The sequence below is a fragment of the Sinohyriopsis cumingii genome, unplaced genomic scaffold (assembly GCF_028554795.1).
Source record: "Sinohyriopsis cumingii isolate HCF-2022 unplaced genomic scaffold, ASM2855479v2 utg002703l, whole genome shotgun sequence".
NCBI classification, from domain to species: Eukaryota; Metazoa; Mollusca; class Bivalvia; order Unionida; family Unionidae; genus Sinohyriopsis; species Sinohyriopsis cumingii.
The window spans coordinates 204,771-221,503 of NW_028316275.1; the positions used below are offsets into that span (position 1 = coordinate 204,771).

The following is a 16,733-nucleotide window of genomic DNA, read 5'->3' on the forward strand; positions in this document are numbered from 1 at the left end:
GGCATTTGCTTATGTCAAGTTTCGATAAAGGCTTTTCTACAGATTTATACTACTTCCACTATTTTTAATCCACTGCACGTTGGTTGCTGAACTGTGTTTATGGCTATGATACTATTATATCCTGTGGGATATATATATATATATATATATATATATATAGAGAGAGAGAGAGAGAGAGAGAGAGATGTTCTCTATCATATTACCACCCATTGAATCCTGGGCGAATGAGTGTTCTTGTATTATTAACAAATTATATTGCAGAATTAACATCATAGTTTGTTTCTGACCGCAATAAAACAATTAAGTGATGGTAAATACATATCTTCGTCCATCGCTTCTATGATGTGTTGGCAATCATTATTCAAATCATTAGTGTCATTCAGTACAAAGTCTGAAGACTAATCAATGATTGGTTCAAAAATAGTTCAATGGCCATATTATCTCTTTCATTTCACTATTATGCATTAAGTACTCAAGGTGTCTTATGAATGTTTGTTTAATAATTTGTTTGAAGTATCTTTATATACATCTGCTACTTGTCTATTTCCATTTAATAATTCTTTTATCGTTTGTATATTTCTGATCATAATTTTGTTGTTTCACTATTTGAATTATGTTGAAAAATTTACAGATTTTTCTGCAAGAGAGGATGCTTGATAATCAAAACCGGCTTTGTGTACATGCTGAAACTTGAGAACTAATTTTACATTCTAGTAGTTTATCAAGTCTTTGTTTCTTGCTGGCAGTTTGCTTGTTAGAATCTTCCTACCACTTGAAAAACTTTCCTTTTTCCGATTTTGTGTATTTTTCGCTAACGTAATTATATTGTTAAGACATGCTGATTGTGACAGATGATATTTGGTGCATCTTATTTACTGGTATTTAAACTAACGCATTTGCCCGTATATATGATGGACTGCCTGGTCCACCGTTTAGTGTAAATTAAAATAATACAACACAACTGTTTCCATTGATATATGAACCTGTATTAACAAAGACTAAATATCTGCTATATATTTAGTTTTTAACCACTAACTCTTTTGTCTAATACTCAGGAATTATAACTTGAAACATTATGCATACGTTCGGAACTGTATAATCAGTTTTGTAATTCTTTTCAATTGTTGTTCTGATTACATGTCATTTTAAACTATTGATTTATATTGTATGTTATTATTATATTGTTATTTTAAAATGTTCGAATTTATGAGTAATTTCTTTATCAGTAGGTTTTATATGTTATTACCATGTTTTTGCTTGCATATAATGAATGCAACATTTGTACTACATCATTCGGAACTGTCTAAAATGTGATGATGTCGCAAGGTCTACTAATTTGCTGCAATGTCTCATTATATGGATATCCTACTAAGCGTATTAGCTTGTCAAATGTTTTTGTCGAACCAATGCTGTAATGTCAGTGTACGAAATCTTTTTTCGATCAAATGAATAAAATCATAATCTACTTCGCTGGACAATATTATCATGATAATAAGCTACTTTTAATTGTGCTAATATTATTGGGTCAATACAGAGCTTGCCATAAATAATTAGAGCGTAGATTTGCACGATTGTTTTATAGTTTGATTTTGATATCTCAGTTATTATCATATTCTATTTCGAACCATAAATTACCATTGTTGAATTTCAGTAAGACCACATAGACTGTATATCTATGCAATTTCTTCCTGTATTCTTTCAAAAGCTTTTTTTTATTTCGGATGGAGTGCTTCTATTCTTCTTAAAATCTTTCTAGTCGTTTCTAAACTTTCTGTTATTACATCTGTGTTTGCAGTAAGCAGCTTTAATGGCGAAAATAAATTTATTGCTTGTGGGTTTCATTTTGAAATGAACCGTCAAAACTTTATCCAAATTTACACATGTCTTCATTTCCTCCTACCTCAGTTGCATGTGTTATTTGCCGTGGTAATGCCAATGTTTCTATTAATGTGATTAGGTTTTGTTTTAGTTTTTAATTAACTAATATTATTTCATATCTGCATGGTTTCGAAACCACGAGTTTTATTATAGTTTTTGTAATCAGCTGTTCTGATAGTTTGGAAATGTCATTAAATCATCGCTTGCGTAATTTATACAGTAAATTCTTTTCGTTAAAGTTTTAATTTTTCAGTCAGTTATATTCCTTTCAGCACATAATCAAATTTCAAAATATAACAATAATAAATAATACAGATACTGTAACAGTGTGTAATACTTTATGCAAAGCAATATATAATGATATTTTATAATGAGTAAATAGTTTTAACGATGTTAAATATGTTTTATTATTGAAATGCTTCTGCTGGACAAAACTATTTGTTTCGTTTGTTTCGCTAATGATAACTTACAAGTGAAATTACAAGACTTTGATTTAGAATTGAAACTACCAGACTAGGTATTAGATTTAGAAGTGCAAATAAGAGACTTTGATCGGAAGTAACATTACCAGGCATTACTTTATAAGAACAGTGATGCTAAAACCCAGATATACAGTCATTTGATGTCGATTATGTGTGCCTAAAATGAGCACTACACCATGGTTATATTCACGCCAAAGATGTTATCAGTCATTATGATGACAAATACAAAGGAACAATTACAAGAAAAAGCTTTTATCATAATAAATAAATCATTATTCAGTTATTATATCTGTATGAAACAAACAATACATCTCCAATTAATCATAAAATCGCACAACGGTATCACAAAGCAGGAAAGCTTATTAAAACCGAATATCCAATAAAGAAAACTTAGTTATCCGTTCCAGATATTATCTCATCTCATTCAGATACCCAATCAAACAAAACTTTTAGAAACAATAAATTGTCTTATAAGAACATGACTTGATATGGTTATAATATAACGTAAAAACGTTTTATTGTTTCTCTTGGTAGGAAAGGACTGACTTGCAAGTTCATGTAATGCAACATTCTCATATTTAATTTTAGTCACGGCATCGTTTGCTAATTTACAATTTCACAATTAGAACAAAGCATCATTGCCTTCTCTTGTTGCAGATAGTGTATATTGTATTATTTGTTTGTTAAATAAGCTATATAATGTATTCATATATAAATTTGTTTAAACACTAATATACGGAACTAACGATGCAGAATTGGATACTATTAAATAAGCAACGAGAAATGAAGTTATAAATATTAAACATGAATTGTATGAACATGTTCATCGTACAGAATCTCTACAGTCTGGTTCTACAGAAATTCAAAACATGTACATAATGATGTTAAATAATCAAACATGTGGATGCATGTCATGCAGTAATAAAACAGTATTTACATAATAATGTTAATATTCGTATGGCAAATTTCATTAACAAGTCGTCCAAAAGTGTTGATGAATAATTTAAAATTAGATGAGATTCATTTGAAACTATACCGATGACACAACGACTGGTAATTTGGATATCCCATGGGCCTGGACGCAGTTAGACTGATAACTCGGATATCCCATTGGTCTGGACGCTGTCAGACTTTTAACTTGGATATTCCATGAGCCTGGACGTAGTTAGAATGGTAACTTTGATATACCATGGGCCTGGACGTAGTTGTCCTAGTAACTTGGATATTCCATCGGCCTGGACGTAGTTGGACTGGTAACGTGGATATTCCATGAGACTGGACGTCGTTAGAATTGTAACGTACTTGGACTGGTAACTTGCATATTCCATAGGCCTGGACGTCGTTAGAATTGTAACGTACTTGGACTGGTAACTTGCATATTCCATGAGCCTGGACGTCGTTAGAATTGTAACGTAGTTGGACTGGTAACTTGCATATTCCATAGGCCTGGACGCAGTCAGATATATTGTTTGCTTTGACATTGGAGCTTGCAAAAGTATAGTTAAGTTTGATGATGATGAAATGGTATTAAACGTAATGAAGAAAACGACGCCCACTCAAGTTTTCAACTTTTGACTTCTTAACTTCTTAACTGAAATTAAAGGTGACCAGACAACTCATATATATATATATATATATATATATATATATATATATATATATATATATATATATATATATATATATAGTTCTTCACATGTGAATAATTTCTATTCATGGTTGTAAATTGTACAGAATATCCTTTGGTTATATTTTGCCTACGTGATCTGAGTCTGCTAAGAGCATACAAATTAAATAAGATCTATAGATCGTTGTTTTTGTATGTGCTAATAATAATCTTAATTATCAGACGTAATGACATCTTTGGCTTAATTTTGCATTGGCTGATGAGGTTTACACGATTATAGAAGAATTCATTAACTTCCCCTTGGTTGGGCTAGGTCACATGAATAGGCAACTGTGAGACAAAATAAGTAGTAAGGTCCGTCACGTGGGGTATATTGTGAAATATAGTCACAATAGAAGATTTATATATGGAAAGGACTGAGCAATCAGATTCGTTGCAATTATGGAGTCATCCTCATTCTTTATTTCCTGTTGTAAGTCTGCAGACGTGTTTTATATTGTACGTATATATTATACGAGTGAAAAACGTGTTTGGACTGTTCAGTATAATGAGAAAGTACTCAGTACTTTTGGACCATAATTTCTATTCTGGAACTGTTGTGAATTATTCGAACGAGTTCTGGACAACGTCAAATATTCATGGTGGACGAGTACATTTCCAGTTTTTAAACTGATACGGAACTTTTCATTTATTTGTGCTTTCATAGAACTTTGTCAGGAGTTTGGGATTCACTTCATATTACTGTAAGTTCCTCTAAAATTTTCATCTATAAATTTGATAATTAAATTATTTGCTATATTTTATAACACTTGTTGTTTTTGCTTTATCCCGCTACTTAATTTGGGACCACACAGAGTTTCGCAACCACCTATCATTTGGAAGCAAATATCGTCACGGTGAGAAGGAAGTGGACATATATGTATACCGATTGGCCTTTCACTGAAGAAGGCTATGTTCATCTTTGTGACATAATTTTGCAAATGATTGTTTTTGCATACAAATTCATCAAATTTAAAGTACGAATGAGTACTTAACTACGAAGTTTACATATCTAGAAGTTATTATTAATCTTGTAGCAAAAGTGATGCTAACTTCTTTTGTTCTTGCAAATGTTTGTTACACAGTTTTGTTTCTTTGTTTACCTTTTTAGTGTGTGTGTGTGTGTGTGACCTTAGTACAAACGAAACACGCTTCATTATGGGAACTAAAAGGGTGATGTAATAAGTTCAATTTTTGCACAGTTAATGCTTACTAATCTTATATCTGTTCGAATATAATTTATTGTCACACTCAATTGTTTTTCGCCTTATTTTTGCACGTGTTGAAATTTAATACAGTTTTTTTAAATGTTTGATGAGTTACTTGAAGGTAGAGGATTATGCTTCTGGTTACGTAACCTGTAATGGCGTTAACACACAAACGGAAGAGTCAAAGGAAAGTAACACAACGCCCCTCCCCCCATCGTTTGAAATTACAGTTGGTTTCTATCAATGATTTAATAGCAGTTGCAGCGGCTGTTGCATTTATTTTCCTATGCTTTCTTGTTTTCACGCTTACTTATATACACTAAATATGCTTGATAACAGTAAAAAGGACGGCATTTGCTTATGTCAAGTTTCGATAAAGGCTTTTCTACAGATTTATACTACTTCCACTATTTTTAATCCACTGCACGTTGGTTGCTGAACTGTGTTTATGGCTATGATACTATTATATCCTGTGGGATATATTTGTTTCGTTTGTTTCGCTAATGATAACTTACAAGTGAAATTACAAGACTTTGATTTAGAATTGAAACTACCAGACTAGGTATTAGATTTAGAAGTGCAAATAAGAGACTTTGATCGGAAGTAACATTACCAGGCATTACTTTATAAGAACAGTGATGCTAAAACCCAGATATACAGTCATTTGATGTCGATTATGTGTGCCTAAAATGAGCACTACACCATGGTTATATTCACGCCAAAGATGTTATCAGTCATTATGATGACAAATACAAAGGAACAATTACAAGAAAAAGCTTTTATCATAATAAATAAATCATTATTCAGTTATTATATCTGTATGAAACAAACAATACATCTCCAATTAATCATAAAATCGCACAACGGTATCACAAAGCAGGAAAGCTTATTAAAACCGAATATCCAATAAAGAAAACTTAGTTATCCGTTCCAGATATTATCTCATCTCATTCAGATACCCAATCAAACAAAACTTTTAGAAACAATAAATTGTCTTATAAGAACATGACTTGATATGGTTATAATATAACGTAAAAACGTTTTATTGTTTCTCTTGGTAGGAAAGGACTGACTTGCAAGTTCATGTAATGCAACATTCTCATATTGAATTTTAGTCACGGCATCGTTTGCTAATTTACAATTTCACAATTAGAACAAAGCATCATTGCCTTCTCTTGTTGCAGATAGTGTATATTGTATTATTTGTTTGTTAAATAAGCTATATAATGTATTCATATATAAATTTGTTTAAACACTAATATACGGAACTAACGATGCAGAATTGGATACTATTAAATAAGCAACGAGAAATGAAGTTATAAATATTAAACATGAATTGTATGAACATGTTCATCGTACAGAATCTCTACAGTCTGGTTCTACAGAAATTCAAAACATGTACATAATGATGTTAAATAATCAAACATGTGGATGCATGTCATGCAGTAATAAAACAGTATTTACATAATAATGTTAATATTCGTATGGCAAATTTCATTAACAAGTCGTCCAAAAGTGTTGATGAATAATTTAAAATTAGATGAGATTCATTTGAAACTATACCGATGACACAACGACTGGTAATTTGGATATCCCATGGGCCTGGACGCAGTTAGACTGATAACTCGGATATCCCATTGGTCTGGACGCTGTCAGACTTTTAACTTGGATATTCCATGAGCCTGGACGTAGTTAGAATGGTAACTTTGATATACCATGGGCCTGGACGTAGTTGTCCTAGTAACTTGGATATTCCATCGGCCTGGACGTAGTTGGACTGGTAACGTGGATATTCCATGAGACTGGACGTCGTTAGAATTGTAACGTACTTGGACTGGTAACTTGCATATTCCATAGGCCTGGACGTCGTTAGAATTGTAACGTACTTGGACTGGTAACTTGCATATTCCATGAGCCTGGACGTCGTTAGAATTGTAACGTAGTTGGACTGGTAACTTGCATATTCCATAGGCCTGGACGCAGTCAGATATATTGTTTGCTTTGACATTGGAGCTTGCAAAAGTATAGTTAAGTTTGATGATGATGAAATGGTATTAAACGTAATGAAGAAAACGACGCCCACTCAAGTTTTCAACTTTTGACTTCTTAACTTCTTAACTGAAATTAAAGGTGACCAGACAACTCATATATATATATATATATATATATATATATATATATATATATATATATATATATATATATATATATATATATATATATATATATATATATATATATATATAGTTCTTCACATGTGAATAATTTCTATTCATGGTTGTAAATTGTACAGAATATCCTTTGGTTATATTTTGCCTACGTGATCTGAGTCTGCTAAGAGCATACAAATTAAATAAGATCTATAGATCGTTGTTTTTGTATGTGCTAATAATAATCTTAATTATCAGACGTAATGACATCTTTGGCTTAATTTTGCATTGGCTGATGAGGTTTACACGATTATAGAAGAATTCATTAACTTCCCCTTGGTTGGGCTAGGTCACATGAATAGGCAACTGTGAGACAAAATAAGTAGTAAGGTCCGTCACGTGGGGTATATTGTGAAATATAGTCACAATAGAAGATTTATATATGGAAAGGACTGAGCAATCAGATTCGTTGCAATTATGGAGTCATCCTCATTCTTTATTTCCTGTTGTAAGTCTGCAGACGTGTTTTATATTGTACGTATATATTATACGAGTGAAAAACGTGTTTGGACTGTTCAGTATAATGAGAAAGTACTCAGTACTTTTGGACCATAATTTCTATTCTGGAACTGTTGTGAATTATTCGAACGAGTTCTGGACAACGTCAAATATTCATGGTGGACGAGTACATTTCCAGTTTTTAAACTGATACGGAACTTTTCATTTATTTGTGCTTTCATAGAACTTTGTCAGGAGTTTGGGATTCACTTCATATTACTGTAAGTTCCTCTAAAATTTTCATCTATAAATTTGATAATTAAATTATTTGCTATATTTTATAACACTTGTTGTTTTTGCTTTATCCCGCTACTTAATTTGGGACCACACAGAGTTTCGCAACCACCTATCATTTGGAAGCAAATATCGTCACGGTGAGAAGGAAGTGGACATATATGTATACCGATTGGCCTTTCACTGAAGAAGGCTATGTTCATCTTTGTGACATAATTTTGCAAATGATTGTTTTTGCATACAAATTCATCAAATTTAAAGTACGAATGAGTACTTAACTACGAAGTTTACATATCTAGAAGTTATTATTAATCTTGTAGCAAAAGTGATGCTAACTTCTTTTGTTCTTGCAAATGTTTGTTACACAGTTTTGTTTCTTTGTTTACCTTTTTAGTGTGTGTGTGTGTGTGTGACCTTAGTACAAACGAAACACGCTTCATTATGGGAACTAAAAGGGTGATGTAATAAGTTCAATTTTTGCACAGTTAATGCTTACTAATCTTATATCTGTTCGAATATAATTTATTGTCACACTCAATTGTTTTTCGCCTTATTTTTGCACGTGTTGAAATTTAATACAGTTTTTTTTAAATGTTTGATGAGTTACTTGAAGGTAGAGGATTATGCTTCTGGTTACGTAACCTGTAATGGCGTTAACACACAAACGGAAGAGTCAAAGGAAAGTAACACAACGCCCCTCCCCCCATCGTTTGAAATTACAGTTGGTTTCTATCAATGATTTAATAGCAGTTGCAGCGGCTGTTGCATTTATTTTCCTATGCTTTCTTGTTTTCACGCTTACTTATATACACTAAATATGCTTGATAACAGTAAAAAGGACGGCATTTGCTTATGTCAAGTTTCGATAAAGGCTTTTCTACAGATTTATACTACTTCCACTATTTTTAATCCACTGCACGTTGGTTGCTGAACTGTGTTTATGGCTATGATACTATTATATCCTGTGGGATATATTTGTTTCGTTTGTTTCGCTAATGATAACTTACAAGTGAAATTACAAGACTTTGATTTAGAATTGAAACTACCAGACTAGGTATTAGATTTAGAAGTGCAAATAAGAGACTTTGATCGGAAGTAACATTACCAGGCATTACTTTATAAGAACAGTGATGCTAAAACCCAGATATACAGTCATTTGATGTCGATTATGTGTGCCTAAAATGAGCACTACACCATGGTTATATTCACGCCAAAGATGTTATCAGTCATTATGATGACAAATACAAAGGAACAATTACAAGAAAAAGCTTTTATCATAATAAATAAATCATTATTCAGTTATTATATCTGTATGAAACAAACAATACATCTCCAATTAATCATAAAATCGCACAACGGTATCACAAAGCAGGAAAGCTTATTAAAACCGAATATCCAATAAAGAAAACTTAGTTATCCGTTCCAGATATTATCTCATCTCATTCAGATACCCAATCAAACAAAACTTTTAGAAACAATAAATTGTCTTATAAGAACATGACTTGATATGGTTATAATATAACGTAAAAACGTTTTATTGTTTCTCTTGGTAGGAAAGGACTGACTTGCAAGTTCATGTAATGCAACATTCTCATATTTAATTTTAGTCACGGCATCGTTTGCTAATTTACAATTTCACAATTAGAACAAAGCATCATTGCCTTCTCTTGTTGCAGATAGTGTATATTGTATTATTTGTTTGTTAAATAAGCTATATAATGTATTCATATATAAATTTGTTTAAACACTAATATACGGAACTAACGATGCAGAATTGGATACTATTAAATAAGCAACGAGAAATGAAGTTATAAATATTAAACATGAATTGTATGAACATGTTCATCGTACAGAATCTCTACAGTCTGGTTCTACAGAAATTCAAAACATGTACATAATGATGTTAAATAATCAAACATGTGGATGCATGTCATGCAGTAATAAAACAGTATTTACATAATAATGTTAATATTCGTATGGCAAATTTCATTAACAAGTCGTCCAAAAGTGTTGATGAATAATTTAAAATTAGATGAGATTCATTTGAAACTATACCGATGACACAACGACTGGTAATTTGGATATCCCATGGGCCTGGACGCAGTTAGACTGATAACTCGGATATCCCATTGGTCTGGACGCTGTCAGACTTTTAACTTGGATATTCCATGAGCCTGGACGTAGTTAGAATGGTAACTTTGATATACCATGGGCCTGGACGTAGTTGTCCTAGTAACTTGGATATTCCATCGGCCTGGACGTAGTTGGACTGGTAACGTGGATATTCCATGAGACTGGACGTCGTTAGAATTGTAACGTACTTGGACTGGTAACTTGCATATTCCATAGGCCTGGACGTCGTTAGAATTGTAACGTACTTGGACTGGTAACTTGCATATTCCATGAGCCTGGACGTCGTTAGAATTGTAACGTAGTTGGACTGGTAACTTGCATATTCCATAGGCCTAGACGCAGTCAGATATATTGTTTGCTTTGACATTGGAGCTTGCAAAAGTATAGTTAAGTTTGATGATGATGAAATGGTATTAAACGTAATGAAGAAAACGACGCCCACTCAAGTTTTCAACTTTTGACTTCTTAACTTCTTAACTGAAATTAAAGGTGACCAGACAACTCATATATATATATATATATATATATATATATATATATATATATATATATATATATATATATATATATATATATATATATATAGTTCTTCACATGTGAATAATTTCTATTCATGGTTGTAAATTGTACAGAATATCCTTTGGTTATATTTTGCCTACGTGATCTGAGTCTGCTAAGAGCATACAAATTAAATAAGATCTATAGATCGTTGTTTTTGTATGTGCTAATAATAATCTTAATTATCAGACGTAATGACATCTTTGGCTTAATTTTGCATTGGCTGATGAGGTTTATACGATTATAGAAGAATTCATTAACTTCCCCTTGGTTGGGCTAGGTCACATGAATAGGCAACTGTGAGACAAAATAAGTAGTAAGGTCCGTCACGTGGGGTATATTGTGAAATATAGTCACAATAGAAGATTTATATATGGAAAGGACTGAGCAATCAGATTCGTTGCAATTATGGAGTCATCCTCATTCTTTATTTCCTGTTGTAAGTCTGCAGACGTGTTTTATATTGTACGTATATATTATACGAGTGAAAAACGTGTTTGGACTGTTCAGTATAATGAGAAAGTACTCAGTACTTTTGGACCATAATTTCTATTCTGGAACTGTTGTGAATTATTCGAACGAGTTCTGGACAACGTCAAATATTCATGGTGGACGAGTACATTTCCAGTTTTTAAACTGATACGGAACTTTTCATTTATTTGTGCTTTCATAGAACTTTGTCAGGAGTTTGGGATTCACTTCATATTACTGTAAGTTCCTCTAAAATTTTCATCTATAAATTTGATAATTAAATTATTTGCTATATTTTATAACACTTGTTGTTTTTGCTTTATCCCGCTACTTAATTTGGGACCACACAGAGTTTCGCAACCACCTATCATTTGGAAGCAAATATCGTCACGGTGAGAAGGAAGTGGACATATATGTATACCGATTGGCCTTTCACTGAAGAAGGCTATGTTCATCTTTGTGACATAATTTTGCAAATGATTGTTTTTGCATACAAATTCATCAAATTTAAAGTACGAATGAGTACTTAACTACGAAGTTTACATATCTAGAAGTTATTATTAATCTTGTAGCAAAAGTGATGCTAACTTCTTTTGTTCTTGCAAATGTTTGTTACACAGTTTTGTTTCTTTGTTTACCTTTTTAGTGTGTGTGTGTGTGTGTGTGACCTTAGTACAAACGAAACACGCTTCATTATGGGAACTAAAAGGGTGATGTAATAAGTTCAATTTTTGCACAGTTAATGCTTACTAATCTTATATCTGTTCGAATATAATTTATTGTCACACTCAATTGTTTTTCGCCTTATTTTTGCACGTGTTGAAATTTAATACAGTTTTTTTAAATGTTTGATGAGTTACTTGAAGGTAGAGGATTATGCTTCTGGTTACGTAACCTGTAATGGCGTTAACACACAAACGGAAGAGTCAAAGGAAAGTAACACAACGCCCCTCCCCCCATCGTTTGAAATTACAGTTGGTTTCTATCAATGATTTAATAGCAGTTGCAGCGGCTGTTGCATTTATTTTCCTATGCTTTCTTGTTTTCACGCTTATTTTTGATAACCTTTTCATTTAATGTCGATATAGTTGTCCCGCATCGCAGAAATGAGGCAGGCTGTACAGTATATTATTGATGTGTTGATCCAGGCTTCATCGCATCTAGGAATAGTTTCCTTTTCCAATTCTGCAACAATCTTGGCTCCCTTAAGAGAGATAAAGAATGATACCGACCGCCATGTCCTTAACAATGTTGTTTTGTCATTAAAAGCCGCCGGCGGAACAGCTATTGGTCAGGGACTACTAAATGCAAAGAAGGTAAGCAGCAAAGAACTTGTATCGTCATGACGCTTGATATTGATTGGATATCTTCTTATATTAATATGGTCTAGATTTCTTCTTACATTAATATGGATTGGATATCTTCTTATATTGATATGGTCTATATTTCTTGTTACATTAATATGAATTGGATATCTTCTTATATTGATATGGTCTAGATTTCTTGTTACATTAATATGGATTGGATATCTTCTTATATTGATATGGTCTATATTTCTTGTTACATTATCATGGATTGGATATCTTCTTATATTGATATGGTCTAGATTTCTTGTTACATTAATATGGATTGGATATCTTCTTATATTGATATGGACTAGTTCTCTTGAAATCAGTTATATGTATTTATGTAGATTTGATATCATCTTTGAATACCTAATTCAGAGAAAGAGGAAATATTTTATTCCGCATCAGCATATACATAAATCGTTAGACGTTTAAAATGTAATAAAGTGGACAAAAACTTATCGTAGTCTCGAGATCTCAGGATAGTCAATTTTAAATGAAGAAGTGTTCCTCTAAACATGGTGTCTCGTATGGAAAACGGAATGTACAGGGCATCAGAAAAATGTCAATTTACAATAAAGTCAAAATTAACTAGTTGTGTCGATGCGGTCGCCGACGGCAAATGAATCTTATATCTCGGTCGCATTTATGGCCACTTTAGCACATATCACATAACATACATCAGGCATTATATTGATACATTTCCTGATATATATTGATACATTTCCTGATATATATTGATACATTTCCTGATATATATATTGATGCTTATAGTGATAGTCAAGATTGGAGTTAGCGTTGAAACAAAAGGAGAAAAAAATCTGTTTGCCTTGGCCGAGAAAGGTTTTGTTCATATTGCCTGTCCAAGTGAACCATGTTATTTGTTGTTATATGATTAAGGAAAATCACCCCTCCCCATTTCAAAGATAAAATGTTTGGTGCCTAAAATATCATCAACGTCAAGTTAAGAGATGAGAATGTAAGTATGGCTGTAGTCAACATTTCCATATCATCTTGTGTCATTAGAGCTAATACCTCTCCTATGCTTATGGCATTTCAGAATTTCAACTGCTTCATTGCTATTCATGTGTCGATATATATAGTAAACAGTGACAAACTAAAATTTCAGTTTTGATTATATTAGTACTTATTTGATTTCGTTGTCATAAATATCGTCTTAGCTTCGTCTCTTACCATAAAAGTTGATTTTGGAGTCGGAGTGTCGACTAAAGGTAAAGGTATAAAACTATGTCGGAAAAAATGTAATATTTTGACAAGACCTTATTGATCCGTTCCTTTGCACTACATAGCATGGATCGGCATCACAAACGCAACAGTATTAAACTGGTCACATTGATACTGATAACTATGTTATAGTATAGAGGTTTGATGTTGATTCCGAAGTTATAATTTCAAACAGATTTTATCTTCACTTTTCATCTTTATTTGTTCTTACTAACCACAGGGACTTGTACAGGAATATATACAAGTCCCTGCACGCTGATTTCCTCCGTTTATTCCAGTTATTTGAGACAAGTGGAATGGGTACGAAGGAGAGCGAGATCATCTTAATAACTGACGGAGAGGAAACTACAGCACCCTTTATCGCAAATGTCACTGGTGCTCTGATAGAAGCTGGAATCGTGGTTCATACAATTTCAATCTCCCAGAGCGCTCAAAATAATTTAAAAGATCTGGCCCAGGCAACTGGAGGAACCTTTCTCACATTTTTAGAGAAACAGTCAGTAACATTTATAGAAGTCTTCTCACAAGTCATCATATCCGGCGATGCAACTCCAGATGCGAATACACCCGAAAATGTTCGTAGACTTTGTACTTTATGATATAATGTTATATCGCTGAAATAACAATGTTAGTGCGCAATTTATTTGAGCTCACGTATAAATTTATGATGTGGATTTTAGTCCGTAATCTATCATGTATTGTCCTTCCCTCAATATTTTTTGTTTTACGTCTAATAGCCAAGTATCATATTAATAAGATTTGGATGTTATATTGTCAAGCCGTGTTATCGGCAATGCTATAACCAATTGGTTTATTTTCTTGACAGCTAGTAGCAAGGAACTATGTTAACACTTCCTCGGTAGCAAGTTACCTATTAAAAATACGTAACTGCATGTTAATTTTGTGCTTAGTTAAAAGGTTTTGAACTACGGATGAAAAAAGGTTGAATAATTTAGATGAAGGTCATTCTAATCTTTTTCTTCTCTTCAAACAATATCTCATTTCAAATGCAATGGCTGGCACAACCTATTGCAAAATCTTGAAGAAGTAAAATATATAATCCCATGAGCTGCTAGCCAAGTGTATTCCTACACATTATAAAAATTGATTCTTTCCGCCAACGCTGAACGAAGTCGCATGTGGATTTGTACATGGACAGGCAAAACTTACATATTAACATTATCGATGGATCAGAGTTTTGCTTGAGTGCCATCAAGATAAACCAACGTAAATGTTTCATGCCCATTTAAGATTATGTTCTGAATTTATGTACTGTTCTAGAAACATGGAATATGAATTTGATTCTATTTCTTTGAGATATACAACAATTAAATGACTATATGTTTAGAATAACGTAAATATTTAAGGACTCAATGAATATCATATGTCTGGACATGCTTAAATACACAATGACGTCAAGGATTCCTCAAATGACGATCCTAGCGTTTATTCTTTTTAAACATTACTACATAAACCTGATTCGTCATACATCAGCGAAAACACCCATTACAACAACTTGTATTCTTCAAAACATATTTATTTCAGATAGCAACATATTTTAAAAACACATTGGCGAATGAAAACTACACAGAAACATTTCAAGTTGATAACGGTCTTGGAAAGGACACCAAGTTGACTGTGACATCAACAGCATCGTCGTCATCTCCAGTTTGACGGTTATTTGTCCCGACGGAAGTAACATCCAGAGTACTATTATATCGACGGGAACACAAACTATACTTTGCGGCGATAACAGAGCTTCTACAATGGTGGGTATTCTGTCTTCTTATCAAACTTCCAGAAATACAGCCTGATTATTACCTCGCGAAACAATAATAATTAATTAAAGAGTATTCATGTGGAAATGAAGATAATTTAGACTGAATATGTATGTAAACCTTTTAAAAGTGTACAGTAACAGCTATCAATGTTGGCACTCCTTGACCATAAAACAATATAATTACCTATTTAAGTGGCAAACATATATTTATTTTTTATTTAGATGTTGGAAGTGTGAGAGGTCGAGATTTGAAAAGGAAATCATTTCTACGTTACACGGTTTTGCATAAAAACTCATATTTCTTTTTGCTTAAGCGGAATCAATCCATCCCAAGAATCCGTCCAAGCTGCTACTGATTTGAGGCATTTGACATGGTGCAAAGTGTTTTTTTTTATCATGAACGAATGAATATACTGAAGCAAACGCATATACATCTCTTTTTTTGCTCCAGGCTGGTGCATATAGATTTGTCCTTTCCTCCCCTGAAGCTACTTACTATAATGTCTACGTTACATCATCCGCTCGTGGTTCAAATGCAGATGTCATACGTGTAAGATCGTGGCTCTCTGACACTGAAATCGACTTTGCTTCCGCTTCTACCATACGCCTGTACGTGGATGTGGATAAAGGAAGGTCCCCGGTTTTAAATGCAAAGGTTACAGGAATGCTGATCCGTGGAGATGGCTCAGGCATTAACCTGGAACTCCATGATACAGGAAAAGGTATTGGGAATGAGCAAGAACGATGAATGGATTAGGTTGACAAGATATTTTCCGATTAATCCTGCTATTTTTGTTTGAACTTACCATATATTAGCAATGTTTATAATTCAGTATATATTATTATGTTGCCATTTGTTATTCAATTGTTGCTATAAATCCATATGTGCCTTCTTATTTTTGTTTTCTCTTACTTTCTTTGACCTTTTGAAATCCGGTCTTCTAACTGATTCATATTACATACTCTAAAATTCTAATCCGATGATTTGTTTTCTATCTTTGCCATAATTTTGTAATATTTTATT

The 16,733-nt window shown here is 32.7% G+C and overlaps 1 protein-coding gene across 4 annotated transcripts in view; it reads left to right on the top strand.

Moving 5' to 3' along the window:
* LOC149770106 (calcium-activated chloride channel regulator 1-like) overlaps positions 1–16,299 on the top strand; it is a 78,455-nt gene extending 62,156 nt beyond the window's left edge. For all 4 annotated transcript variants that reach the window (XM_089949382.1, XM_089949380.1, XM_089949381.1 and 1 more), the window contains 4 exons: positions 12,427–12,654; positions 14,208–14,504; positions 15,475–15,698; positions 16,161–16,299. In XM_089949382.1, coding sequence (XP_089805508.1) covers positions 12,427–12,654; positions 14,208–14,504; positions 15,475–15,603 — 654 coding nt within the window. In that variant the 3' untranslated portion in view covers positions 15,604–15,698; positions 16,161–16,299. The remainder of the gene's footprint in view (positions 1–12,426; positions 12,655–14,207; positions 14,505–15,474; positions 15,699–16,160) is intronic.
* Positions 16,300–16,733: the final 434 nt, after the last annotated feature.